The following is a 25,938-nucleotide window of genomic DNA, read 5'->3' as shown; positions in this document are numbered from 1 at the left end:
CAGCAGTTTGAAGCGCAGTTGGATCAGATCTCATACATTAAGAGCAGACTGGCCGACAGGATTGCTTCTGTCCGCTAGAGGTCGCAGGCTGGGGTTCATGTTTGCTTTTCAATCTGTTCTCCAATATCTTCCCCTCAGCCTTGCTCACTCATTTAATGAATCTCTGCAGATCATAGATTGTGTATGCTGCAGATGCATTGTGGGTATTGTAGTTCAACAATCACACATTCCTTCTGTCTGATATTTTAATCTCTTTTAATCTGTTCGGGACTGCACATACAATACATATATGCATTTGCAATCGAAGATTTCATTAATTGTATATCACCCTAGATTGTGTACATGCTTTTACATTTTTTCTTTTCATATTTCACAAATGTTCACTTTCTTTCAAATCTACTTGTTCTGATGTGTGCTATAAATAGCATCTGTCTTATGTTTGTCTGTGTCTTTGTTGTACATTCTGTTCTGTAAATAAAGGTAATAAAACACCATCACTTTCATTTCTATAAAGGGGTTTATCACACAGCATGCAATGTAATAATGAATGTTTATTTGGGTTTTTAATTGTTGTTTTTGCCCTAAAATACCCGGAAATCGATCAAGACACGCCATTTTGAAGGACGTCCCAATAGCTGAAATGCACACGGAGGAGTCGAGGAGGGGTGAGGGAGGAGGGGTGCGGGAGGAGACGAAAGGGAGGATACTAGGGGTGGGCGGATCGATCCCAAAATATCGATACTTCCGATATTACGTTACGTTTCAAAATATCGATACTAGAGCCAATAGGATCGATGCTTTTATACTTTTTCCCCGTCTCCTCTACTCGTCAATTTCTTCAAAAAACTATGTGCAGAATTCAGATTTAGTCTATTTATGATGATTTCAGCTCAAAAATCATGTCATGCAGCTCTCCCCTATATGAAAGTACATAAGACGCTTTTCATTTAAAAAAGTATCGGTATCGGCGATACTGGCCCTGAAATACTTGGTATCGGATCGAATCCAGATTTTGTGGTATCGCCCACCCCTAGAGGATACACGCGAGCAGACTACGCGGAAGTGTTTTCACTACTCGCGTATAAAATACCCGCCCCCACCTTCACAGCTGGTCGAAAACCATGTCGAAAACCGACAACTGGAAGATGAGTGAAAAAAGCGTCACATAAATGTGTAAGTGCTCACAGCTCTGTGGGAATTATTATGTGCAACTCATTTCTAAAAGGCTTTCACATTACTATAATTATATTTTTATTTAAATGTAGGCTACATTTTACACCAAAACGGAACACAAAAGCAGGACCAACCATCTTACATTGAATTCCTTGACTAACAAGAGAAAGATTCATTCATTTAAATAAATATTTAACAACAAATGGGCCGGTTCTAAAGGGTTATTCAGTTAAGCCCGATGAGAGGGGATACAGCTGTGCACATGTCATCATTAACAGACGTCGTTTAAAAGTGCCGTTTGAGTGAATGAGGACATCCCAATCCCAGCTCCTCGTGTCTCTCGCTCGCATTTTACGGAGGCGGAGCTAAGACGCAAGGAAGGGAAGCGAGTGATGGAAAGGAGGAGTCGAGGAGGCGTATTGGGATGAGGCTATAGAGTCCTTTACCTCACTTTACCATCCTTGTTGTAGAAACATCTTCTTCTTATATCCGTTACAGCAGCTAGCACCAGATGCTAATAACAACAGCGCCGGTACCGGTGCGCCCTCTCTCTCTCTCGCTCCGACGTTGACTGGCACTTTGGCTGTGAGCTGCGGGCACCTGATAAGCCAACATCCCCCACTTTCATCACTTACGGCCCTTCCACACACAGGCATGAAAAAAATCTTTCAAAGCTTCGCCCATTCACTTGAATGGGGTGACGTAGAAGATTTTTAATCTTCGCCAAACTGCATTGTGGGGAGCGGAGCACGGCTTTGCAAGCATCGTGAGTATCAAAAGTTGAGCAATGTTCAACTTTTGATGCTCCCAATGCTTGCCAAGCTGGCATCAGCCAATCAAATCCAGTTTATGCAAATCGCGCCAGTACAAGCGCTAGCCAATCAAACCGCGTGCAAGCTGGGAGAGCCAGACCGCAGTTCATTTCCTCATATTCCAAATGAGAAATTATGGTAGCAAATCTCCCGGTTCTTTACGACCAGAACTATTTACCGGGATACAAACCGGAGGAACCAGGCATGGAGGGAGGTGGCAGAGACTGTGGGTGAAACTGGTAGGTTTTCGCCTGTTTGGAGAGTTTATATCCAGTTTACTTCGTGTTAACATTGCTATTGCTTCGTATGTCGGGGGCGGGAGATTCATGTGATTGGTTGTTGGTTGCGTTGCCCGCAAAAAATCGCCAAGCTTCAGACACGCCCAGCTTCAAGATTTTTCAAGATTTTTTTCATGCCGATGTGTGGACAGGCCGTTACAGCTCCCATCGTACAGGGCAAATGAAAAGTGTAACCGGGATGAAAAGGGTGTTACATTTACTTAATTATGAATATTGTTACATCAAGGCCGAAAATTAGTAGGGAGGGAATTTTTTTTCCCTCCCAGAGCTACCAGCGCAGCGCCCCCCCAGATCTGGCGCCCTGGTCGACCGCCCTTCTTGTGAGTATGCAGACGATATTATAGATTACACAAACTCTCATAAGAAATTGAATAACCCTCTTGCCCCCAACACTTTTGAAATATAGCTCAAAATACATTGAAGTTTTACAGCATGCAGCTTTAAATGTAGAAAATGCTCTCCTACAAACACACTATAACATGTTTTCTGTCCCCGTTAGTAATCATGGACACGCAGACATCCCGTTGGCACCATGCTGCATTTTATTGCTGAATTTCTGATACAGATTTCTTTTTTTTTTTGTTCATACAAAACCAGACAAAAGGCTCACACGTAACAAGCATGCCCATTTCCTCCCTCTGGAGTGCATAGTTTCTAAGTAATGTCATCGATAATCATACTTTAGTTTTTTTCTCATGGGAACGAAGGCTGAGCCGCGTTTCCAGCTGCTGTGGTCCTGTTTGACACAACAGAGACAGGGTGTTATATGTAGAGGTTATAAGGTATATCTTCAGTTTTTTTGGTGCAGTTCAGTCTGTAAAAAGCTTCTTCCACATGCTGTTGTGTCAAACAAACCGTCCCCAGGTTGTCTCTTTTTCACAGAACATCTCAGACGCCTAGTTACACTCGTCCACATGACAGAGTCGGATTATTGCATGCAATACAAATCATTTGTTATTCTAAGTCATGCATATTGTTTAAACCCCACATACTCAGCTTGCTAGACGCCTACTTGTTTATAAAGTGTGATTATAAATCCCCCCACAGACAGCGTTATTTTTTAGAACACAGTATTCCAGACAGGATGATGACAGTGCAAGTCGAGAGAAAGTGCTTTTCAAGTTCAGTCAGTAAAACCTCTGCAGCCACAGGTACTGAAAAGAAGGGTTTGTAGATGTAAAAAATGCTACACGATTTATAATTAAAGAGGGCCTATTATGCTCTTCACCGTAGCGTGGTGTAGGTTTTAGTGTCTCCATTGGACTCCTTTGTTTACTTCCCTAACTTAGTGACATCACTACATAACCCTCATGCTCCTATTGGCGCTCCAACACATTGTACGTGATAGGTTAAGAGGCGGGACATCTCTAAACACCAATCACAACAGAGCCGGTCAGCTAACCAATCAGAGCAGACTGGGCTCTGGTTTCAGACGTAGGGTGTTTCTCAATCTCGAGTACGCTTGCTTGGTAGCACATGTCTTCCGAGTCACTTCCTTCAGAAGCGAGGCAAGAATCCTTCCTGGCATTCGGAAAACGAAGAGTGGAACAGGCTACCAAGTGTGCAGGTGTGCGTAATCTGAGAGGCCCCGCCTTACATTTTCCGCCACAGATTTGGGGAAATTGGTCCGTGCGCAAAGCATTGTGGGGATTTTAAGACCGCGGAGTCTACACATGTGCAGCCTCGAAATTTCTCTCTACGAAGTACGCCGGGCTCCGTAGAATTCCAAGAATGCTGGACATTGGAACAGTCCTTTGGCGGCACTCGTAGTATGCTTAAAATTGAGCAGTTTTACTCGACATTGAGAAACACCCGGTGTACGTGATGGGTTAAGAGGCGGGACATCTCTAAGCAGGTTGACCAATCACAACAGAGCCGGCCAGCTAACCAATCAGAGCAGACTGGGCTCTGGTTTCAGACAGAGGGGGAAAAGAGGTGCACAGTATTGGTGAAAAATAAAGCACAATAGGGCCTCTTTAAAAGCATCTGATTTTGGTGTTAAAAAAATACAGGGAAAAACATAGGTCTGTAATATATGACGCTACATCTGTCCTCACTTGCTCTGCAGGAAGTATCCCAGACCTTCATTAGCGATACTGTATTCTAAAGCTATTATTATTATTATTATACAACTCCCCTTTAATAAAAGAGAAGTGACTAATAGAATGCTACATAGGAGGGGGGGCATTACAGGCTCCTTTAACACGTACACCCTGGCACTAAACTCATGCATTAGTGTAGGTTATTGCTTCTAAAACCCTAGAATCAAATACAATTGTATGGATTAAAATATCTCGCTCTGAATTCCGAAACTATGAGGTATTATGTACAATAACATGTCATGATGATTAACACGATTACATCCAAATCCAACTTTTCTCTCCCACACCAGAGACTCGTTTTAAGGAGATTTTTGGCTGTTGCGTAACAAATACCTATTTCTTCTTAACGCTTGAGAGTGCATGATGACTCCTACAGCATTTCTGATAGAAAGCACTTGTTATATGGAGAATTTGCAACCTAAAATTAATATGTATTAGCTGCATATCACCATTTTTTTTTTATTCTACACCCAAGTCGACTTGCGTGAGTGTAAGATTTGAGCAGGATCTAGATGTGGCGTATTTAAAAATGCTTAGTTTCTTAGTTTTACTGACATGGTGTTACTCTCCACGTTGAGGTTGATTCTCCACGAAGCGAGCGTCACTACGGGTCATGCACGGCTACGATAATGTCCGCACCGCTTGAGAAGCGAATGCACGTGACTTTATACAAATCTTAATGGAAGACATTGGTAATTTTGTTGCTTTCAAACAACTCGTCACTTGTTTTGTTTACAATATACAGTTTGGTCAACAACATGACAGTTAGGATCAATATTGCACAAATCCCGGAAATATTTTTTTTGTCTTTTTTATATAAAAACGTGGAATGTCCTTTAGGAGAAGTGTCTCTCTGCTTACTGGACGTGATGTTTGAGATGCCAGATTCACTCTATTTCGGGTTATTGTGTGTCAAAGCAAAGGGATTATATTCTGTGTCTACCTGCGGCTTGTAGAGCATTTCCTGTTCCTGCAAGTCCTATACGAGAGCTCATGGTGATGTACAAATATGGGGACATATCCACGATAAGATAAAATAATAACATGTGAAAGAGACTACATATTAAAGCATGTTAGACTACTCTTAATGCTCCTCTTTTCCAAATTACATTTTTAGATTAATTATAAATCCATATTTTCTGCTATTTTGATCTGCGTGACCTAAAGATGATGTTTCTTATTATTAGGAGATTATGAGAAACAAGATCAATTGATGCTTCCCATGTTTGAGCTCTTTTTTTAGAATTTAAAATGATTTTTTTTTAAAACATTTTAACACAAAATCTGCATTTCTTTTGATGAATGAACTTATTTGCATTTTAAATGATTTTTTAAGGAGGCCTGAAAGACCAAATGTGGAAATGAATAAGGAAGGAAATTGGTTCTTTCATAACAGAAGTCTATCTTTTAAAACTGCGTATGGGATATCCAGCGTTAGTTCACAAGGGGAGTACCGCCAAATCTGTCCCTTACATTTCTCAATTGACCTGCAGACTTTACTTTAACCTTTAGCATCAGAGCGTGGAGTAAAACAGTAAAGACAGATGCATAAGGAGACTACAGTTTGAGAGATTTCCTGAACATGTTTGAAGAAGTTAAAGTAAATGACGTCTGCCAACAACCTCCCTTAAATTAAATGAACCCAGGAACAAAGTGTGAATCTGCTGTGGTGCTGGACGGCCGTCAGGATGCTCGTACTGATCACACTGCTGGACTAGCTGTGGCGATGAGGTAGTGTACAAAAATGAAATAAAACCCCCCTATGAGTCTGAGATAATCACAGGCCTTGATCTTTGCTACAGTGTCTTGTGTCTTTACTCTGAGGAAGGAGGCATCAGTGACGACGTCTACACGCAGCCAGATCTGACAGGGAATTCCCAAATGATGGAGAATTTCAGGTAATTTAGTGACTGTAAAGCCAGCATTTAGCTGCATGTAGACGCACACAGAGTGCATGATGGGATCCCAGACTCTCAGCAGATGTCCTGGTCATCATTCTGCAGAACCAGGCTGACACAGAGGCTTTAGGGTCGGAGGAGAGAAGGCCAATGTCCCAGCGGCAGCAGGAAAGAGGGCACCTATGTTCAAGAGTCCCTCCTCAGGTCTGGAGGGTCGGGGTCTGCTGATGGAACTGCTTTTAAACGAGACTTTCCTCCGGTCCTGGGTTTCAGCTGCTTGCTCTGGAGAGGCCATCCTAGAATAGAAATCCACACAGAACGTCTCGATTATTTTGTATTAAACATTTGGGATTAACTTGTAAATTAGATCTCTTCTTAAGTGGAGCAGCTGGAAGAGAGAAGTCATCTAAAATCTACTTTTCTCAATTATCTGAATAATTTATGTCAGAAAATGTGAAAAGACAAGATGCAACACACAGAAGGTATATTTTATACTTCAAAGGACATTTCGTGTTTGTATGTTTATGTACAATTTCTGTGAATTGCTATTTTTGTACTTTGATTGTCATTTGGTGCAAAACACTTGTCATTGTGATGAAACACCATTTTCACTCTTGTGATCATTTCCCACCATCTGAAAGGAAAGGGGCGTGACACCAGAGGGCTTCAAGTCCAAGACAATATCTTCATGTCTTGTTTCATCAAACTAACAGTCCAAAAACAAATACATGTAAACACAGAAACCAATAGATACACATTAAAGAAACTACAATGATGGATTATTATTTTTAAAAAAACGATTGTAAAGTGAATATTGTTGGCATTTACTTTTCTATTTAATTTACTTAACTGACCAATTTGTGTTTCTCTTTCTGCTCTTCCATTTGTACAGCCTGTATTACATACTGTATAATTATTTATTACTCAATTGTGTGTTTTGAAGTAGTCCAGTAAATTAGAAGTTTTATTCTTATTCCATTTCCAAAGACTTGTCACAATGGTTGTTCTGTTGTACAGACAGTTACAGGAAATAATTACAGTAACATAAAATACACACTTTGCATACCTATCAATCATTTTCTATATAGTTACACAACAAATGGAGACACAATGTTAATTTGTGTGGCTTAAAAATCATTAAATAGTACCATATTCAATGCAACCCTTGTGAAATACATAGCCAGGTCCCTGAATGATAAAACACCTGCAGACATGCTTACCAGAGCTGATTTGGAGGCGTGTGGTGTAGTGGAGTAGTGCGTTGGTGTTGGGATCAGGGGAGCAGAGGTTCAAACCCCACTGCAGTCTGCATGTCGTTGTGTCCCTGAGACACTTCACCCCAAATTGCTCCTGTGGGGATTGTCCACAATATTGAGTATGTAAGTTGCTTTGGATAAAAGCGTCTAACAAGTAACATGTCATTTAATTTAAATGATTTTCAGAGCTAGTTTCCAAAAAATTTAGACATAACGCTTATTTTTGTCTTTAAAAAAAAATCATAAAATATCCCTATATTTAATGCATCCCTTGTGAAATACATTGCAACGTCCTTAAATGAGAAACCACCTGCAGAAATGTTTGATTTAGAGCTGATTTCATGGTTCGCAGCACTGACCTTGGTGTGATGATGCAGGTGTTTCAGCTGCAGCAGGTAAACAAAGCCTTTCTTCTTCTACGGTCACACATCCAGGTCTCCAGAACCGGACGTGTTACCGGGTCAAACTGCGTGGATAGAAGCCGTGCTAAGTGAGGGAATATTCAGAGAAGATTTCACGGTAAAAAAAAACGTCGGTCAGGGCCTCTTTCCTCCCTCCTTTCACCCCGGAGAGGAGAAGCTCTCCTCGGCCGCGTTTCTGCAGACCCTCCGCTCTACGCCATGTTTGCTGCTCCACTACGAGTCAACGGGAGTGAGCGGGGATTGGTCCGCAGACCTGTCAATCAAAACGGAAAGCCCGCCCCGGATGTACTTATTTTCCTTTTCATTCAGTTTTTTTAACTTGTTTTTTATTCATCCATCTGTGTTTTTTCTAGCTTTTAAAGAAGACTATAACTGTGACGGGGCTCTATTTGTCCGTTCAAAAAACACTGGCCTAGTCGGTTGCATAGATATATATAAACACAGTATAATATATATATATATATACACACACACATATATGTATGTATATACATATACATACAATAGTGTTTTTTATATATATCTATGGTCGGTTGGGTTAAGCTCCAAAACTTTATTTACAGCAAAAAAAAACAAAACGGAACCAGCACAACTTAAACAACAAAATAAAGTTCCAAAACAGGCCGTCCATCACTCATTAGAGTAAACATGCTCTGGGTTGCCTTCTCTGCAACCAACTCCCAAACATGTCCCAACTGTTGCCTTCATTGCAACATTCTTCCGAGTGACACAGTCCAAAAAAAACAAAGAACCAACACCGTCCCTTTTGAACCCATCCCTCCCACAGGCTCACCGTCAACAGGTGACACAATCAACTCAAAACCACATTTCAACAAAAGAATCCGACCCAAACATAACAGGTTAACCACCTCTTAACATAATCATTCCCCATAATTCAAAAACGTAAAATAAATAAGAAATTGCATGGTTCATTTCAGGAATTTAAAACACGGAAGTGATGCGCCTTCCCCTTTTCTCCGAAATGTTTGGTGTGTATGTGTGTATGTGTGTCGGGCTGTCGGCTGTCAGTGGCGGATTCAGTCACTGTGACCCGCTCCGTTACAATAGCACACAGGCTTTTTTCCTTTTTATATGAATACTGGTTTTAAAATTTGTATAGGCTTGATTGTCTTCACTAGCTTCCATGTCAAATATATATCCTTAATTTAATTAGGTAAAAGTCTCATTGAGATTCAAATCAAAGAGCGATTCAAATCAAAAGAGCGACCTGGCGGAGAGGGCATCACGAACAATGTTACAACAAATGAACACAAAACAATACAGGCAGATGAACACAGCGGTTTTATAACACAAATGAATGTGTGTGAATGTCATGTGACCTAATGACTGCAAATCAGGGACAACCAGGACACACCTCTTTCTATTGGATTTTAGTCCACCTTTTATTTTATATTAATGTTTTTGGGTAGATTTAGCAGTTTTTTATTGAAAACGTTTACATGTTTTAATCGCCTGGTAAATACAAATATTATATTTTAATAAAATATGGAGTTTTGAGGCTTTCATGTTTTATATCATATTAAAGTGAATATCTTCGGACACTTAAAGACATCACCTTGGACTTTTAGACTTAAACTGGAAGTGACATTTTTACATGTTATGGACAAAATTACAATTAATCAAAAACACAATGTGTTAATAAAGACATGAATGGTTAGTTAAAGGTCCCATGTCATGGCCATTTCTATTGATCATATTTCCATTGTTGAGGTCTACTAAAATAGATTTAAATTGTGCAACTTTCCAAACTCACATTGGTTTCTCATACAGCATCTCTGTATAGTATGTGTATTCACTCTGTCCTAAACGGCTAGTCGGAGCTCCCGCCCGCCCCACTTCTATGACGTCACATAAGTGGCGCTACGGCTATTGAGCCAACTCCACCAATCAGGAGACAGCCATTGACATTGCCGTTCGAAAGCGCTGGAGACGCTGTAGTACATATGCCAATCCTGTAGATGGTGCTGTTCTCACAGAATCAGCCCATGCAAAGACGGTGTTAAATTGAGCCAAATGAGGAATGGCTAAAATGCATGATGTTTGGTATTTTGAAAAATAAAAAGTATAAATATGTCTTAAATAGGTATGGTCCTACACTATATTATTCAAATATAGCATGATAGGTCCACTTTAAAGTATAACATCTCACATACAGTACATTTATTAGTATGTATATATATTTTATACATTTATTGAATCACCAAAAACCACATAAATAACAGTCCAAAATAAAGGAAAATGTTAAAACCAGACAGAAGGTAAAATAGACACAAAGCGAGCATGGCACTTAATTTTATTCAAATCAAAAATGGATGAATTACTTTCATAATAGCAACATCACGTAACATGTGAATCCTATCTGATCGATAATCACAAAATGATTAACAAGTCGTATTTCCTGCAGCCGGCTGCTGCAAGGTGAGGATTTGACAAACAAAGATTATAATGTCACACTTAGCCTGTACAGAAAATATATATTATTAAAGCATCTGATTCTCTAAAGCAGCTGGAACTGAGAAATCAAATGAATGTTGAAGCAGTTTGAACGTCAACACACATTTAGACACCGTATCAGCAACCAAACAAAAGGGAAAAATAAGATCTTGTCACCGCTGTGCCTGGTAATACATCTTTCCCATAGCAGCTGATCACATTAACGGAAGCATGATGCACCATTATGGATTTAATGGTTTCAAGTGTTAAATCTCACCTCCCACTCTCCACCACAGGGCTTTCAGACGACTCAAACACGGGGTAACACTTTTTTAAAATCAGGCCACAGTGGCAGCTAAATCTGGTAATACCCATTAAAGATATATTAGGGAAGACACGCTATAACAGAGTTAATTAATGAGGACATTAAAACACACGTCCTAGCTCCAGCAGGCGTTGAAATAGCGTGGAACTCACTTTGGTTCACTCCTACAGGTAATTACAATCTATTGGCAGTAGCTAGATTATGAAAAACAAATACACAAACATGGCCATAAGGGTTCACTGTTGAGATAATGAAGCCATGGCACTTCAGTGAGAGAAACACAAAGTGTGCGTTCAGCTTTAAATCGAGTAACGAACTCAGAGCTGTCGGCGATATTAAGGAGTCATGTTAGCATTTAAAAAACCGTCTGTTTCCACGAGGAATCACACATCTTACACGTTAATCCATTGCATAAGTATAGAGACAAAGACACAACATGTACTAGTTATTGAACGCGTTATCGTACCGAGCTAGAACATAAATCCTCCTGTGGAAAGTGGAACCGTCTAAATGTTTCCTAATAAATAATGTTCCAAACAACACAGAGACATTGCATAAAACAACCCAAGGCACGCGACTCTTCCCTTTGCGTACAGGATCTATGAGGTGATCTACCCGGCGACAGCGTGTTCTCGTAGTGTGGCCCGCTGTGAGTTCAGGCTCCAACTCGCATGTTGAAGCTCGACTCAATTTAAACAAAAATAAAAACAAAAAAACATCAGCTGTTTAGTGCAGGAACCGGATGCTCATTTTCTGTTCCACGTCCACTTTCTCCAACACCTGAGGAAAGACAGCGGAACAAGTTAGTAAATATTTCTGTAATGTTTGATAGACACAGACAGGTTGAAGCTGAGCTCACACTGGCTGTTAAGTATTAACTCAAACACAGACAGGGTATATGCAGGAATCCTGAAGTCACATGTAATAACTTTTAAGACCTTTTTTAAGACCCTTTCCATACATTTTAAGACCTCATCGCCATTTTGAGTTTTAACCGGTTACCTTGGCGACACACTTTACCTCACATTGACTATATACAGTATTGATTGTCCTTCCTCCTTATCTTCCAACCATTTGGACGCAAACTTGCATTTCCCCATAACGATGTTGCTTAGCAACCGGCGTAAACGGACCTTCGCGCTATCAAGCAGTGAGCGTGCGATGTCCTGTTCAGATGACGTCAAATCCAACGGGATGCCATAAATAAACTACACAGAATCACACTACACACCTACGCAATGATAACATTCAGGCAGACTGTAGAATACAACCTCTTTGGACCATTTAGATACTTATTGAAAACAAGCTACAAAATGTAACACCTTGGAAAATGCCTTTTAATAGCCTTCATTTTCGCTAAATTGATTTATCAACTTTTAATACTTTTTAAGACCCCGCGGACACCCTTATAGAACATTAAACATTCACTCTGGGAATGAAACAGTATGTGGAATCAGTTTCAATAAATACATTTGAACCAACTTGTTTGTTCAAACCAAAATAAAAACTAAAACCAGGGCTTAGATTAATTTAAATGTTCTTGTAAATGTTGTGCCTCTTGTCTTTTCATAGTAACTTAACAAGGAGAATAGTTTTGCAAAGATTGCTTTGTTACTGTGTTGATATCAAATGTAATGTATGGTGCCGTTAGGTCATATACCATCTGGGTCTACTTTTGTGTGCAGGAATCGAGAGCAGAAACATTTCTATGGATGCAATGAAAACGCTTCTTTTCAGAGCAATTTGTTGTTTTTTGGATATTTACATTTCTTGTAAACTTTTCTTCATTATACTTTCAATAGAAGTTCTGTATTTGCTCTTATTTGAGAACGTATTTCTAGATCTAAAGCCCTTAGCATAAAGAGATGTATGAAACGTGCCTTGATGAACTCGTTGAAGGAGATGGAGTTGTCTCCGTTGGTGTCCGCCTCCTGAATGGTCCGGTCAGCGATGCTGCCCAGCTGCTCATCAGAGATATTCACACCCACCATCATCCGTAACACCTGGAGAGAAGTCATGAAAAACATGGAAAGATGAGTGAGAGTCCTGATGTCTGCACAACAGTGTGTGACCCGCTTTATCAAAATCAGTCGGAAGTTTGAACGGCTCATTTCAAAATAAACGTGGATTTGCGTAAAAAAATAGTTTTTCAGGGTTCGGGTGTTTTGTTTGATTTTAAACAAACAAAGTATTGGCTTTCCAAAATCACACCATAAATACATTCTTTAAGCTTGTAAAGGGAAGATGACAGCTCTCACTCTGCTGTTCGCAACGCAGCCCCCCCCCTCCCTCCCTCCCTCCCTCCCTCCGGCTGAAATTATGAATGCAAGGCGTATAGTAATCATAGATCACACACACACACACACACACACACACACACACACACACACACACACACACACACACACACACACACACACACACACACACACACACACACACACACACACACACACACACACACACACACACACACACACACACACACACACACACACACACACACACACACACACACACACACACACACAGCTAATAACCAATCAGATCGATGGATTCCAGAGAAGAGGAAATTTTGAAGGCCTTTTTCTCAAACTGATGACTCGGTGACAGTCATTATATAATGTCACATATTTTGCTTAATATTTTGAGCACAAAAACAATCCTGATATCATTAGAAAGCTAGGAATCTCCTCTTTCCAGCAGTGTATACAACTCAACATGTGTCTTCGGATCAATGCGACTGATTTCGATAGAGCAGGTCACACATGGTGATGGTGCGACGTGTATTTCCCCACAGGGTAATTTGTAGTAATTATGGTTAAACACACATGACTGTAGCGATTACAGATGAAACACAGTGAGCAGTATTTACCGAATAACACGCAGCATTACACTGAGGCTCGTCGTCACACGAAGCCGGCGACACAAGTGTTTTACGCAAAACAAGAGAAGTGTGTCTGAGTCATTGAACCCCGAGCTTACAGCAATTACAGGTCGCACAATGTCACACAAACCCAGATGGGACAACAAATAACAGGCAGCGAGGCAAAACACAGGACGTTACAGCGTCTGGAGAAATCAGAGTTAAGCTGAGATATCACGACACTCAGCAGAGGGCAAAGTCTCCTGCTCCACAAGGAGAGCGAGTTCACTTAGTATTGCACAAAAGTCTTTGTTCAACACGCTGAAAAGCAAATATTTTAAGAGGTAATAACAAAGAATTTCCTGGAAGAAAAAACATATTTGCAATCGGCTCCACACACACGGTGACTCAGCGTCCTATTCAGCGGTCCACTCACCTGCAGCAGCTCGTCCCGGGAGATCTTGTCATCTCTGTCCAGGTCATACAGTTGGAAAGCAACTGGAAAAATAAAAAGTAAAAGAGTCAGGACGGACACAGTGAGATCGCTGTATGAGACCCTGTGAGTGATGGTGATCCCGCCCCCTTGGCGACGGCGCTGTCACTCACACAGCAGCTTGTTGGTCCGGCTGTTGAGCGGCTCGCTGACGGCGGCGTTCTTGCTCTTCTCGTTGTCCTCGATGGGCCTGAAGTGAGCTAAAGTCCTCATGAAGCCCCGGAAGTTCACCTGGTCCTCCCTGAGGAACAGAGACAGAGACAATACATATAAATATACAGCACAATAAAGTGAGAAAAAAAGGATTTAATACAACTGTATGGATTTTCATTTCATTCAATCTTTAATGAATATGCCAATACAAATAATTCAGTGAAATAAATGTACAATAATAATAAATGTTTCTAACTATAGAACCACATTCATATTATGTATTATAATTCTTTATGGATCATTAATGAGATGATGTTATTTCTTTAAAGGTCACCTATCATGTTATTATTAGGTAATAGTATAGGTCTCAGATATATAACAATATATAAAAAACATGTCTATGAAGTGTTTTGCTCAAAATACCAAACAGATCCCCCATTCTAACCATGCCTCATATCCCTCTATTTCACTTCCTGCTTCTAAAGTGCTGATTTGGGGTATAAAGTTTAAAAAAAGAAAATAATGATTAGGAGTGGGGGGCTGAGCTCATGCGGGACCCGGCAGCTACTGTCTAAACTAAATACTGCCGTGATGAAACGCCATATCAAGGATTATTTCTGAAACAGTATGGAGCTCAAAGGCTTTCTCTCTTGCCGGTTATACCACAAGGTGAGTTCTTTTTTACTTCCTGCTTCTTCACACACATGCTCTCCAGTACAGGTTAGCTCTGAGTGTTAGCCATGCTAATGTAAACACCGACCATTCGTCCAAAACAGTCGGGCATTGTTTCTGATAGCAACGTTTCTCATAAAAAACGTTTCTGATCTGTTATCTGTTTTCTGGGTCAGCTGGGGACGTATGCTCCTGATGTTGTAAAGCGTGTATCTGCAGCAGCGGGTTGTAGCAGCGATGTCTGCAGTGAAGGACAGTTTGTTATCTAGGGTCACACCCAGATTCCTTACAGTCTGAGTCGGGGAAACAACAGAGGTGCCGATGTTGATTGTTAGGTCAAGAGTGGGACAATCTTTTCCCGGAAGGAAAAGCAGTTCAGTCTTGTCAAGGTTGAGCTTGACATATATTATTTCCTAAAAACGTCCTTGCCTTGAAGGAATATTTATTGAGTTTTTTTACATATTTGAGTCTTTATTTGTTATTGTATTTAATGGCATCCCATACAGCGTTGTTGTGGCTCAGATTTCCTTTATCCTCGACACAATGAAACTCACACTAGTCGTAACCCAACACCATTTAACAGAGTCCATCTCTGCACTTCTGTTCTCAAGTTAAACAACATCTGAAAAACCAGAGCAACAAGAAGACTTCCAGAAACCATCACCAGCCACGGCTAAAAATAAAACACCATCTAACTTTTGGGGATTTTAATGATATGTTTGGAAACATCTGGTTTTCCTCTTTCAGAATGATAAAACAAAATGACTGCAGAAAATACAGAAATAAAAACCCAGATGATTTTCTTCTAACAGATTTTGGCAGATATACTTCAGGCCGCCACAGCTGAAGCCGGTTCAGATCTGTAGTGGTTGTGAGTCAAACATTTAATGCACAGTCCTGCGTATAATCTAATCTTCAGACCAATAACTGATAACTCACCCCTCGGGGAAGAAGGCGTTGATGATTCGGTCTCCCAGAGGATTGATGGCCAACTCAGGAATCCTCTGGAAATCTTCTCGACTGCAGGGAGGAGGAAATATGGCAAATTAATATTAACAAAAGCATGTTTTACAAAGAGATATTATTCATCTAAAACCTTGCAACAATTAAGAAAATATCTTAAACTGGAGTCAACGTAGGGGTGCATACCGGTACTCGGTATTACCGAAATACCGGTTACTGGCGGCCACGGTATACCGTACCGAAATCAGATCCGGTTTTTGATACTTTTTTTTATTTTTATAAAAGTGAGGCTTAAAATCCTTAAACTCGCGCCCAAACCGTCGAAATTACGATGTCAATTTCGCTGTGAAACTCTGCAAACGAGTCACAATGGAGTGTGGCCTTTATTTAGAAAATCTAAAGTGTGGCTGCATATGACTGCCAGTCTGAATGGTGGGGTCTGTACTAGGGGTGGGCGATATGACTATATATATATATCGTCGAGACGATATTAGGTCTCCACGATATGCCTTTTCAGAGATATCATATCTATCGTGATAGTGCACCAAGAGGATTTTCACGGCGGCCATGACGGCTGGTCTGGCCGTGAAGCCCCGAAATAATTGTACGTCCTACGGCCACCATGGCCTGCATGCCCCTGATACTGTTAAAATCTCGAAGTTGCGTTAAAAGCGTCAGAACAGTGGTTTCTGAACTGCGTTATGCTGCGTTCACAACGGACGCGATGCGAATATTCTCACCCTAACCGCTGGAGTTTCATCGCGGCTGTCAGCTGTGTTTACTCCTGTCATTGAAACAGGACGCGCAGGAGAGGGGGCGGGGCTTATATCCATGTAAATACTGTGGTGGACCAACTACGACAGAATGAACCTATTTTACCGTGATTTAATTGTAATACACGTTTCAAAAATGATGCCGAAGTAACTACATACTGATAACGGTTAGTAAAAACCAAGCTGTCTAGTCAGGATTCAGACAGTATTGCACTTCATTTATTGTCGATTCGGTTGGCTTATATTTAATTTTATCAATAAGGTATTTATATTGTTTTTCCCTTTTGAAACAGATGTTCAGTTATGTTAAAGTCTTTGATTGCACTTCAAGTCTAAAGTGACTGACTTTTCCTCATTGATGTTTAATGTTTAATTAGTTATGTTTTACTCTCCTTTTCATGTGTATTGATGTTACATCACTGCTAGTGCTACCTAAAACAGAAAGTGAATTTTAATACTGAGAAACTGTGCCTTGAATATTTTTATTTTATTTAGCAAGAGAGTGCACTTTACTGTTGAAGAAACCAGTGTTAACGTTTGTTGTGTAGGGTAGGCCTACCTACTTGAACACTGAGGAAGCCATATCAAAATTCCTGTTGAATTGTTCATTCCGGGATTCATTGCAGAATTAAAACCAGCTTGAAATGATATTTTGGTCTGTTACTCCTTTTTATTTTAGTTGTTGTTACCACCTTGTAGGTGGTTGTTCTGTTAAGTAACTTGAAAAATAACCATAATAACCGACATGAAAAAATATTGTGATAAATATCGTCTATCGTGATACTGCTTGAAAAATATTGTGATATTATATTTTTCAATATCGCCCACCCCTAGTCTGTACCCACAGCCAGTCTGAATGGTGGGGTCTGTACCCACTGCCATTCTGAATGGTGGGGTCTGTACCCACTGCCAGTCTGAATGGTGGGGTCTGTACCCACTGCCCGTCTGAATGGTGGGGTCTGTACCCACTGCCAGTCTGAATGGTGGGGTCTGTACCCACTGCCCGTCTGAATGGTGGGGTCTGTACCCACTGCCAGTCTGAATGGTGGGGTCTGTACCCACTGCAAGAAGTTTATTTCTGGGAAAGGAAAGGTGTCAACACCAGCCACGTCAGATCCGCCAACACTCTCACATCATTCAAACAATCCCTCAAAACTCACCTTTTCACTCTTGCCTTCAATTCCTAATCAACTAACCCCTTGCCCTTATTCCTCCTAGCTTAGCACTTTTTTACTTTTGTTGTTATTTTTGTTTTACTTGCTTGTAAGCGCTTTGAGCACCAGGAAAAGCGCTTTATAAATGAAATGTATTATTATTATTATTATTATTAACACATCCAACCTCCAACCAATGCTGTCTCGTATGGCAACCAAGTCCCTTTGTGTTCAGCGAAGCAGCGTGCCAAGCGAGAGAGTGTTCAGTTCAGCAGGTGATACCCTACGCTGTGAAAGGGCCCGTTTGGATCCAGAGAGAGCAGACATGCGATAGGATTTGTTTTCTTTCACCAGGCAAATGTTGATCTTAATGATGCTATTTGTTTTATTTGCAATGCCGAGATCTCATGATCCTTTATGTGTTCTCTGGTCAGTCGAATCTCAGGATGAATATTGATTATACTGGTGCCATTTCCTTTTTCCATTGACAAGATGTGCTATTATTCACGCCTGATGGTTGATAGAAATGATATTGCAGAATCTATTTTCTTCATAGATAACGTGTTTTCCATTGTTTGTTCTGTACTAAAAGGTCCAAGTCCCACAATTGAATTTAATATTCATTTGACATGACTGAAAACTGTCCAGAGCCTTGAAGCCTTTATCGTTGCATTCTAAATTGTTACAATAAATGAAATTGTGTGAAATAAAGTGTAGAGAAGGACTTTAAACCTACTGCCATACATGTTTATGACCACTGTTTACTGTCAGTCTACCAGCTGTTAACTTAGATTGTAATCTTGATTATGATTGTTTAAAGCTCCCATGTCATGCTTTTCTGGTTATAACCCGTCCCCTTGTGTGTTATCCAGATTTTTCTACATGTAAACGGTCTGCAGAGTCACAAACCCTCAAAGTACACCCTGTAGCGAGTAAAACTCTACACAGCCCAAAAACGCCTCGTTGGAGATTTCTCATTTTCCATTGTTTACTTCGTGGGTACTCTGACGTGGGGATACCCAGAGGCCACACCCTCTGCCAGCCTTTCACGAAACAAAGCTTCACAAACCTTTCAGCGATTCATGCCGGATATGTACAGCGTAGGGCACTGAAGAACGATGCTGTTCCTACTTTGTTTGGACCAGCGGGAGATTCGGGGACACAACCTGTAAGTATTCATCGTTGTTTGTGTATTTATGATGTTTAAAACAAACAAGGTATCTACCACGACTGTTTACATTGGTAAACGTTTTCGGGCTGCTAAGTTGGCATGGTGGAGAGATGCTCTCTGCAGACCCATTCTCACAGCGTTATAAACCTTTTTCTTACTCAATATCAAGCCACACTTATTGTCTTTACTTCGGCTGTGAGTGTTTGTGTGCTCAGGATGAGTTTAGCTTGTTCTCGCTGTATCGCCGACACGGAAGCCTGTCTGCTCCTCGCAGCAACGAGCCTCTCACGTTGCGACCAATCAGAGCACACTGGGCTCACAGGGAAGGGGGGGGGGGGGGGGGGCGGAGCTCCAGAAGCCGTTTAGGACAGAGAGTGAATACACATACAGAGATGCTGCGTGAGAAACCAATGTGAGTTTGGATAATTGCACGATATAAATATATTCTAGTAAACCTCAACAATGAAATCGTGATCAGTAGAAATGGCCATGACATGGGACCTTTAATGCTTAGCTAGCGTCTGGTGAGAGATGCCAGGAGAGAACCAACAAATAGAAAGACCGTTTTTTATTTGTGCAAATAAAAACGAATTATATTTAAAACCAAGCGTTCTTCAAGGAGTGTATTCAACTACAAGCTCATTAAAAAGCACAACGGTTGAAATGCCATTACATTTTCCCACTCTGTGTGAACCCTGTTGGTCCATCGGCCGGAACAGAAGTGTGTTTTGGCAACTAATGAATGATAAGAAAGTCACCTTGAGAATAATGTACCTGCCACGGAAACTACCGGAGAACAAGCAGCACCAAGAGCGTGTTATGTGTAAACAGAACGTCTTCACAGGAACTTATTCCTGTGAGGGATTTGACCGTTTAGACCCTGATCTGTAAATATGGAAAAGCCTAAAGTCTGTGCAACAGCAAAGTAATGTGTTGGCAGCTTTAATGATTACCTGTTTCTTAACCTGTTTCCTTCCAAACTCCAGATAGAGCAGGAAGTTAATCACAAACCACAGAAATGTCACACTGAGGTCCCGACTGAATACTACAAAAAAAAAATCCCAAAGTTCTCAGATAATAAGATAAAGATTTAATTATCAATCCTGAATCTGAGAGTGAGTCACACTATGGCTGATCTTATCTTATACGATGCAATCACTGCACTGTTGGATTTCTATTTACATACTGTATAACACTCATTTAATGAAATCCGTTTTTTTTTTAGAATCACAAATCTCGTATTGGTTTCCACAGCCGGGACATTTAAAGTGTTAAAACAGCTAAAGGACAGTACAGATGAACACAAAACAATAGGCAGGATAACATGAGGCAAACACATGAAATAAAGCCTAAATAAGTCAAACCTAATAAAACATTAAAGCTTTTTATTTTGTAGTAAATATAATATTTTAGTTCTGCTTAATGTGAGTCATTCCTCAGTTATTTTATTATATAAACATCACATGTCTGTACCTGATGTAGACAGGCAGAGCCAATAAAAGGAACGAATAGCCTGAAGGCATTTTCATTTACATGTTACTTGTTTTTATCCAAAGCAACTTACATACTCAATACTGTGGGCAATCCCCACAGGAGCAATTTGGGGTGAAGTGTCTCAGGGACACAACGACATGCTGACTGCAGTGGGGTTTGAACCTGTGATCCGAACACCAACGCACTAACCATTTAAATACAGTTCATAAAGCAGCAAGTCACAAAATGAAGGGCTTAAAAAAATGGAAGGCAACCAATGAAAGAGGATGTTTTGAATTACAACAAACACAAACAATTGAAATAAATAAAAGTCAATATAGTTAAATAAAAAGGAAATCAATCTGCCAAATAACTAATTGTATTGCTTTAAGGAGGATTTTTACCACACGTTTTTATTTTTAATATATATATAACACTATAACGAATGACTTGTATATTTATATTTAATTAATAATGTATTTCCTAGTTTATTTATTTATTTGAGGATGAATAGAAAAAGATGTTTTCCTACCTATATTTATTTCAGGAGAGTTCAATTTACAGGGTATATGCAGGAATCCTGAAGTCAAATGTAAGACGTTTTAAGACCTTTTTTAAGACCTCATCGCCACTTGGAGTTTTAACCGGTTACCTTGGCGACACACTTTACCTCACATTGACTACATACAGTATTGATTGTCCTTCCTCCTTATCTTCCAACCATTTGGACGCAAACTTGCATTTCCCCATAACGATGTTTATTAACAACCGGTGTCAGTACCATATGTGCTCGGGCTACCAGATCTGCTCGGGGTCCGTCGCTTACCAATGACGTCACGCGTTGTGATTGGCTGTACGGTAATCGCACGCTGATTGGTGTAACTAGGGGCGCTGACTAGCGTATACCGGGGGTCTGATCAAAGACGAATGAGTGTAGGTAGACAGAGAAAGAAGGAGAAGAATAAGAGAAAACGGGGTTGTTAAAATTGTGACCGAGGCTTCTGCTAAGTACTTCTCACAGGAAAAGAGGGATGGAGGAGGGATCAGAGCTCAGGAGACTAGCAAGAGACTGATGTCCAAGAATGAGTCAAAGCAGGACTTGTGCAACCTGGCAAAGTTCAAGAAGTCAGAAGATTGCTCTTTGTAATCTTATCCAGTTATACTGTATATAAGCAGTTCACCTGTTAATACATATTTAAAAAGGATTTGGCTTTGTCAATATAAATTATTTCCCTTATATCTTATACTATCTTATATAGAGGTTCGAAAGGGTAAAATTGCCAATTTAGAAATACAAAACGATGTAGGTTAGAGACGAGTTAAATAAGCTCATATTTGAATTCCCCATAAAAAAACACATCATTTAGACACCCCCATGTTAGGATTTCCTTCAGATTCATGTTAGCACCTGAGTATGACCCGCCCTATTGCTGTATGATCAAATTTGATTTCTAATTTTAAATAAAAGGAAATAAATTCACAGTTATTGTCAAACAGGAGTTAAATCTATTTCTCGCTTATTGTAAGAATGTATTTCACCATATTCATATTTAAATGATCGGGAAATCACGTTGTAATGATAATAAATCATCTCCCTCATTCAGATTAATGTTGATTGTTATTTTTTGAATGTTAAAAAATAACAATTCGTTGCAGTGTTTTAAAATGTAATTTAGGTTAACTTCCTGTTTTATTTAGAATTATTATTATTACCTCTTGGGTTGCCGTACAGCCAATGCGTGACGTCATTGTTAAGCGTAACGGACCCCGAGCAGATCTGGTACCCCGAGCAGAGGGTTATGGATAGAAAGGATCCGTCTAGTGTAAAACTCTCGCGAGAGTTTGCAAGTCACGTGGCTGAATGTTTACGTTTGGCAGGCAGCCTTTCAGTTACGACCGTTAACATCATTGGGCCACAGCAAATTATGGTAACTATCTATTAATGATGTCAATGACAGGGGGTGTGGTTGTTGAAATAGGGTGTTAGCGGTCTTGCTGTTCAAAGAAGAATGACAACACTGTAGATCACCAACACTATGGTTTATTTTTTATTCACAGGCAAGTCAACGTTGTCGCAGTAAAAGTCCCAAGATAGCTCCTGGTGCAATAGAATGTACCCTTCATGCATTCATGTGTATGTTGCATCATGTTACTGCTGTAGATGTGTTTCCGAGCCGCTCCAACGAGAATTTTACTGACGAAAAAATGTACTTTACCCACTCATTTATATATGATATGTGTTGCCTTGTTTTTCTAGATTTCTTTCATAGCATATTTCTCTATTTCATAGCCAGATTTATTTAATTCATAGCCATACAAACATGCAGAGATGTTCCCACATGTCTTTTAACATCTGTCCCCCAACATCAATCACATGCTTTTATTACATGGCAATACTTATGTTGATGGATAATGTTGTATAATGGTTTTATAATTGTTTTGCTATGACGTTTGTCTTTGCTTTTGTTTGCTTTGTACAGCCCTTCGAGGCACTTCTTGTGATTTGGGGCTATGATAGATGTTGATTTGATTTGATTTGAAGATACCTTGTCTCCTGGCCCAACTAATCAGCCACAACACGTCGGGTCTTAAGGTGTTTTATCTCTTTTGTGATGCTTACCTGAGGGTGCCGTTCTCTCCTTTATCCAGGCTGGTGAAGCGGCTGTACAGACGGGTGATCTGACTGTGGGAGACTGAGGGTGGGACACAAGAGAGAGAGGGGGGAGTTAACCACCATAAGACCACCAGATAACAGGTTTCCAATGCTTCAGGCAAAACTACTTTCACCTAAATAATGGAGCTCATTACTCTCCAAGTAGTCTTTTTAAGAGTTTTTATGTGTGCAATATCACCCAGATACACAGCCAAGAGTCATGCAATACATGCAACTAACGCAACTTCCTTTTCAGTACACTAGTTAACGATTTTAATGAAATTGCTTTAGCTGTTTAGACAGATAAAGAGAGAGAGAGAGAGAGAGAGAGAGAGAGAGAGAGAGAGAGAGAGAGAGAGAGAGAGACAGACAGACAGACAGACAGACAGACAGACAGATAGGTCGAATATAAATTAACATTAGCAGCAAGTATATACATATTCACAAAACAACTAGAGCACCTAAATAACAAACAATATAACAATAATATTGAATAAATGGAATACTCTACAATATAAAATCTCACTAAGCTGCAGAAATATATAGAAATATACTACAGATTGTGTCACTTTTATGTCACAATGTGTGTATAAAGCTAATGTCTCCTTCTTAACCCCCAGATAACAGGCTTTCAGAGATTCAGGTAAAACCACTTTTCACCTAAATACTGGAGCTCATTACACAAGAGTGTGCAATGACAATGAGACCCAAGAGTCAGGCGATAAATGAAATTAGGGCAACTTCCTTTTTAGTATTCACTCATTTGTATGTATATATTGTTTTCAGGTGGTCCTTTGAGTATTTAAAATGTAACTTAAAACCGTAATTTATTCTTCTAACTCAAATGTAAAGTGAATTCAATGTTTACATTATAGGAGGTTGATAGGCTTGGACGTACACTGCCTTCTATTCTGTATTTATTTATTTATATTGTGTATTCAATACATGTACTATATAGATATATATCCTTTATTATTGATACAAATTCACTGTTTTGCGTATTTTGTTTACTCTGCTCATAAGATATCTTTATAGTTTTTTCCCAAATTGTTATGTGATTTTACTGAAAGAATGTTAGCTTTTAAAAGCAACACATATAAAGCTAATGTCACACAGAAATAAACTTACAGCCTGTCTCCTTCTTTATCTCTTCAATCTCCTCTTCTCGCAGTAACGTAGAGGCTCTGGATCCCATGGTGAAAGTTAAAAGGAGTCTTTTAATCCAAAAATCAATCCAGCTGTAGAAGAATCTCAACCCGGATTTATGTTAGAGTTAGCAAACAAGCTAACGACGCTAACAGCCGTTAGAGCTTCAGTTGGAATCCAAACGGCTGTTTTCTGTCCTCGAGACGCTGTTTCTTTGCGATATTTAGTTTTTTATAGTAAATATTTTCAATAGTCTGTCGTGTATTGATACTACGAGGAGGGGTTTTGAGTTTCAACCGGGTTTTCTTCCTGTTTTACAGGCTTTATACATCCATGGTGGGCTGGAACTAAAGGTTGGCCGCCTCCCCTGTCATAGCAGGGTCCGCGGGGAAAGGTAGCGGATTCTTCTGCCTGGTTGAAATGTGATGCTTAAGTCTTGTTTCCAACTATATTTCAATCTAAAATAAAGCAAATAATTACGGTTTCAAAATAATACAACAAGAAAAGGATATAAAATGTTATTAATATCCGCCAGGCAAGTTAAAGAAAACTTAGCTGAACGAGGGGGATTCTGCTCAGGTGACCGTTTCAACCGTAACAGCACAGCCTTCACACACAACTGCTTTTAATGATTATTTCGTTCCTCTTCAAATAAATACATAACTACGCCTATTAAATAACTTAATAACTACATTGGGGATTAAATATATACATATGTGGAAATATAAAGCTGCACAATACTTAGATGTAAGTCAGAAATGTGCCACTAGATGGCGCACTTTCATAATTTCACATGGAGTCACTCAGAGTGATCTGGTAATGGTGAGATATTTCAAATGAAAAAAACCTTTATTATTAATTAAATATTACTCTTATTTATTATGTATTCATCTTCTCACAATAGTGCAATAGGGAACACTAGGCAGGCAGGTTATTATGAGACGATAGGCCTAAGAGCAAAGACATCCAAATCAACCCCAGCAAGGCACAGATACTTTGTGGTGGTATTTTCTCTTTTTGAGCGCTTTGTGGTCGTTTTGTGTCACTTTGTATTTGCTTTGCAACATTTCATAGTAGTTGTGAGTCTCCTTGTATTCCTTGCAGCTGTTTTGCATTACATTTTTATTTGTTTGGTTCTCTTAATGGTCTAGTTTCTTCATGTTTTGTGTCTCTTTCTGGACATTTTGTGGTACTTTGTGATGTATTTTCCTGCTTTTTTTGTTGGATGGTTTGTGTAATCCGTTAACAATACACGACAATTTCAAATATGGAAACTTCGTATTATATATTTTCATATTATTACACGGCTTAGTTGTATACTCGATTCTGATTGGTCAATTCAGATTCAGAACATGTGACACGCTAATCCAGTACTACAGACCGCTGTCAAGGACTATAATGACCGTTAATAATTTTGCTAAGTGTAAATATTCGGTGGCATTTCAAACTGTGTGTATTCTTTCTGATTTTGAATGTAAAAAATCCCATTAAATTAGCAGAATTTAAAAAAGCCCTCATACCGTATAAAAGGGAAGGGATAAATGGGATTTAATTTAATTCCCTCATGGATCTGACATTAAATATGATTAAAAATCCCTCCCACAGAAAGATACACCCTGTTAAATACACCATGAAGCTCTCAGGGATACACAATCCTCATAAAGCTGACGGTGGTTAACG

The 25,938-nt window shown here is 39.7% G+C and overlaps 2 protein-coding genes and 1 long non-coding RNA gene across 3 annotated transcripts in view; 1 reads left to right on the top strand and 2 right to left on the bottom strand.

The window, feature by feature from the left end:
• The window catches only part of oip5 (opa interacting protein 5), a 2,607-nt gene extending 2,113 nt beyond the window's left edge, over positions 1–494 (top strand). The window contains exon 5 of the mRNA XM_079693071.1: positions 1–494. This exon is cut by the window's left edge and continues 6 nt beyond it. Within this exon, the coding sequence (XP_079549197.1) occupies positions 1–78 (78 nt within the window). The 3' untranslated portion in view covers positions 79–494.
• Positions 495–2,808: 2,314 nt separating this feature from the next.
• Positions 2,809–8,677, bottom strand: LOC307046618. The gene is made up of 2 exons (XR_013810156.1): positions 7,900–8,677; positions 2,809–6,580 (listed from the first exon to the last, which is right to left on the bottom strand). It is a non-coding gene; the product is annotated as an uncharacterized lncRNA (long non-coding RNA).
• A 1,582-nt stretch (positions 8,678–10,259) lies between these two features.
• chp1 (calcineurin-like EF-hand protein 1) lies at positions 10,260–24,633 on the bottom strand. Its single transcript, XM_079693070.1, has 7 exons — positions 24,241–24,633; positions 23,080–23,152; positions 15,865–15,945; positions 14,214–14,341; positions 14,044–14,105; positions 12,622–12,744; positions 10,260–11,521 (listed from the first exon to the last, which is right to left on the bottom strand). The coding sequence occupies exons 1-7, from the start codon at positions 24,305–24,307 to the stop codon at positions 11,468–11,470; spliced, it is 588 nt and encodes a 195-aa protein (XP_079549196.1). The 5' UTR covers positions 24,308–24,633; the 3' UTR covers positions 10,260–11,467.
• Positions 24,634–25,938: the final 1,305 nt, after the last annotated feature.

The sequence above is a fragment of the Notothenia rossii genome (genome assembly GCF_949606895.1).
Source record: "Notothenia rossii genome assembly, chromosome: 7".
Lineage (NCBI taxonomy): Eukaryota > Metazoa > Chordata > Actinopteri > Perciformes > Nototheniidae > Notothenia > Notothenia rossii.
Note: the sequence above shows the minus strand (reverse complement) of the source record. Positions and strands in the feature narration are given on the sequence as shown.

Coding starts and splice junctions, on each gene's coding strand:
- chp1 (XM_079693070.1), bottom strand. CDS start 24,307: ATGGGATCCAGAGCCTCTACGTTACTGCGAGAAGAGGAGATTGAAGAG. Junction 23,153..24,240: donor GATAAAGAAGGAGACAGGCT/GTAAGTTTATTT, acceptor TCCCACCCTCAG/TCTCCCACAGTCAGATCACC. Junction 12,745..14,043: donor CCCGGGACGAGCTGCTGCAG/GTGAGTGGACCG, acceptor ACTTCTCTCCAG/GTGTTACGGATGATGGTGGG.